Raw genomic sequence first — 3952 nt, forward strand, 5'->3', positions numbered from 1 at the left:
GGCAATTTTCCAAGCAGGAATGTTGCTAGAACCGTCTGGAATTGGTTTGAGTGGAGAAAACTGAAAATAAGATGTGATTGGCAGAGAGGTTTGTAACTCTCTTTCTGATTGGTCTATTAACTCATTTACCACATGGTGATGTCATCATGGAAGGCCAAAACTCCATCCCCACTAAAACAGTCTTGGCAAACAGCTCTTACATTAAAGGGGCATTATCAATAATCATTTTCAGAATTTCACAGCATTTCTCCAACCTCAGAGTGGAAATATACATATAAAACACAGGAAAATGTAGTTTTTGACTGTACTGGGCCTTTTCATTTATTTAATGTCAACATATTTCATGTTTACACATGTTCAATGTTTACTTTTTTTAATTACACTATGTTTAATGTAGCATAAAGAACAAGATCATTGCTTTTTCATGTCTTCTGGCTCTGGCCTATGCTAGCTGCCAGTATGACCTATCAACCCTCACTGTAGAGTACATAAACGCATACAATGAACATAGACATAATGTGTGTACATAGTATACAAGTACACATTTTTACATAAATACTTATTTGGACTGAGTTTGGAGTTGACCAAATAGATCTCCGAGAGTATAATTTATTGGGGTACAAGTAATGTGAACAAAAACAAAAGGATATAAATAACCAACCATATAATGTCAAAATATACACCGGAAAATTGTCTCGCAACTCACTGATGTCTCAAACTCTTGTTTCTGTTGCAGCACCAATGATAAGTTACCACCTAAAGCAAAACAATATCGAATTCATCAACAGATGGTTCATATAAATTACTGTAGAAATGACCAAATTTCAAACAAAGTACTCTTACAACCGATACAGATCTTGATGTAACCGGTACATACAACCAGTAAAGACAAAACATAACTTGACACGAGCACCTATACTTAGAGGGTATACAAGCAGGAAGTAGAGCACCATCTGTCTAGGGCTGTGTCCGAAAATAGAAGTCTATTCCCTATATACAGTAGTGCACTGTGTTTGAGCTCTATGGGCCCTAAGTTAAACCAAATGCACTACATAGAGAATAGGGTGCCATTTTGGACACACCCAAGGTGTAAACGTCCAGCCTTGTTGTTCAACAGATTCAAACGTGAATAAAAATAAAAAATGGCCGCCCGAACTGGTGGTTGACCTTGGATTGATGTTGCAATATGAAATCTCTCACGCTTAACCCACAAGCCATTGCACTCTTAGAACGTTTTGGTTGGACAGTGTTCCTGCCACAAAGGCCCTGGAGCTTTCCTTCGGATAGCGAGGCCCCTACTGATGGATGAAAGGGTGTATATGGGGGAGGAGGAGGAAAGGGAGGTACGGGATTTGAGTTTGTTTTTGGAGGGTGTCGTGTGGATGAGTCCTATCTTGAGTGCAGGGACCAACTTTCCAATGAACCCAAGCAACTTAAAAATTAAAAAAAAAAAAAAAAAAAAAAAAAAAAAATCAGACACGTTATACATTTATTTGACAGATATTTGTATACTCGGCTCTCCTGCAGCCATATTACACTAAGATGGCCTAGTTTCCTATGGATTGAGTTCTTCCGCCATCGATTGAACAGGGTGTTTGTCACCATGTGGGGGAGTAGACCTGACCAACTCCGCTTGGGATTACATTCTCTTTGGTTCTGGGGAGCAGACATTTTGGGTTGCTTAATGCATGCTTGGTTTTTTCATAGTTCATATTTTGGACAGGCAGGCTGGCGATGGATGACCTCACAGAAAGCAGACAGGTCCCACCTCGAGGTGTAGCAGGTGATTGGGCTGTGACGATGGTGGTTCCTGTATGTCTACGATGGGGAGCTCGTAGCTGTCCTGAGTATGGAAGAAGAAGCGTGACTGGTGCCAGCTGCCATCTTGGATCTAGAAGGGAAAATATACAATATGAAGCAACTGACACACAATGGTTAATGCTGATCTAGGATCTGTTTTTAGTTATAATGAATAAGATTACATGGTCAGGGAGGACCTGATCCTAGATCAGCAATGCTACTTTGAGATGCTTTATGAATACACACCCAGTTCTGAGGTGAAAGAAACATTCAGAGGGTAGTGCGTAACAAGCTTCCTGCCATCCAGGACCTATATACTAGGCGGTGTTAGAGGAAGGCCCAAAAACTTGTCAAAGAATCCAGTCACCCAATCCATAGAATGTTCTCTCTGGTACCACAGCGGTACCAGAGCATCATGTCTCAGTCCTTAGCAGCTTCTACCCCCAAGCCATAAGACTGCTGAACAATTAATCAAATGGCCACCCTGACTATTTGCATTGACCCAACTTTGTTTGTACACTGCTGCTACTCTCTGTTTATTATCTATGCATAGTCACTTTACCCCTACCTCCATGTACACTGCTGCTACTCGCTGTTTATTATCTATGCATAGTCACTTTACCCCTAATTACATGTACTCTCTGTTTATTATCTATGCATAGTCACTTTACCCCTACCTACAGTACATGTACAAATGACCTTGACTAACCCCCGCACATTGACTTGGTATATAAGCTCCCCTCATTATTGTTATTTTACTGTGTTACTTTTTTTCCCCTCACTTTAGTTTATTTACTAAATACTTTCTTAACTCACACCTTTTTTTAAATGTATAAATGCATTGTTCGTTAAGGGCTTGTAAAGTGAGCATTCCACTCACCTGTTGTGTTCGGCGCATGTGATAAATAACATTTTATTTTGATATCTCTTCCTCCCTCCGGCTCCTTACCTTGCACTCGTCTGGTAGAGGTTCAAGTAGTGTGTCTGCCTCAAACATCTGTCCGTTCCATCCCCTGAACCTCGGTGGCCTGTCCCGGTGCTCCTGTCCTGGGCCGTTAGCGCTGTAGGTGTCCGTGGGGCTGAGGGGCAGATCACTCAGACAGTGGAAGGTGATGTCCTGACTGGCCTCTGTGCTCAGAAGGTGGAGGAACTTCATTTGGACCTTATGTACCCCGAACGAGAGCTGTGGGGCAAGCAAAAGAAGGTTAGGGGATGGAGAATGGACGGGGAGGGAGTATCTGCTAATGTATCGCTCTCTGTCCCTTTTACAATGAGGAATATTCCAGTCCGTGTTATTAACCAAAGTACAGGGTTCTGGCTGCACAATGAGTCAAACATTTGGCTGCAATAGAATCTAATGATTCAATGGTTTCTTTCCATTCATCTAAGCCTCTGTAATGGGTTTCAAGACAGACAAGGTTTAGGAAACTACTGCTGGACATGACTGACTTTATTCATGGAAAAAGCGTCCTGATATGATGGAAGACATTGGTAATGTATGTGTCACGTTCTGACCACGGTTCTTTTGTGTTTTCTTTGTTTTTAGTGTTGGTCAGGACGTGAGCTGGGTGGGCATTCTATGTTGTGTGTCTAGTTTGTCTATTTCTACGTTTGGCCTGATGTGGTTCTCAATCAGAGGCAGGTGTTAGTCATTGTCTCTGATTGGCAAACCATATTTAGGTAGCCTGTTTTGTGTTGGGTTTTGTGGGTGGTTGTCTTCTGTCTTTGCACCAGATAGGACTGTTTCGGTTTTTCACGTTTGTTGTTTTGGTATTTTGTAGTGTTCACGTTTATGGTCTTTATGAAACACGTTGAACTCTAACCTCGCTGCGCTTTGGTCCGATCCTTCGTCCACAGAAGAAAGCCGTTGCAGTATGGCTATGGTGACCATTGGTACACATCAAGCAGTGTGTTAGCTCAGCTTTCCAAAATGATGCTGAAAATCTACTGTGTCTGGGGAGAAATGTACCATATCGAGTGCACAGACAAAAGAACTTGGGGAGGAACTGGTGGTGGTCTGTAGTTTCTAGCAGGGTTGGGGAGGAACTGGTGGTGGTCTGTAGTTTCTAGCAGGGTTGGGGAGGAACTGGTGGTGGTCTGTAGTTTCTAGCAGGGTTGGGGAGGAACTGGTGGTGGTCTGTAGTTTCTAGCA

General features: G+C 42.4%; 1 protein-coding gene across 1 annotated transcript in view; it reads right to left on the reverse strand.

Moving 5' to 3' along the window:
- Positions 1 to 356: 356 nt before the first annotated feature.
- Positions 357 to 3952, reverse strand: part of LOC118358616 (collagen alpha-1(XXIV) chain-like) — a 124857-nt gene continuing 121261 nt past the window's right edge. Inside the window, exons 48-49 of the mRNA XM_052480072.1 lie at positions 2750 to 2983; positions 357 to 1891 (exon numbers count right to left, since the gene is read on the reverse strand). Of these exons, the coding sequence (XP_052336032.1) occupies positions 1745 to 1891; positions 2750 to 2983 (381 nt within the window). The 3' untranslated portion in view covers positions 357 to 1744. The remainder of the gene's footprint in view (positions 1892 to 2749; positions 2984 to 3952) is intronic.

This window comes from Oncorhynchus keta, chromosome 26, assembly GCF_023373465.1.
Source record: "Oncorhynchus keta strain PuntledgeMale-10-30-2019 chromosome 26, Oket_V2, whole genome shotgun sequence".
Lineage (NCBI taxonomy): Eukaryota > Metazoa > Chordata > Actinopteri > Salmoniformes > Salmonidae > Oncorhynchus > Oncorhynchus keta.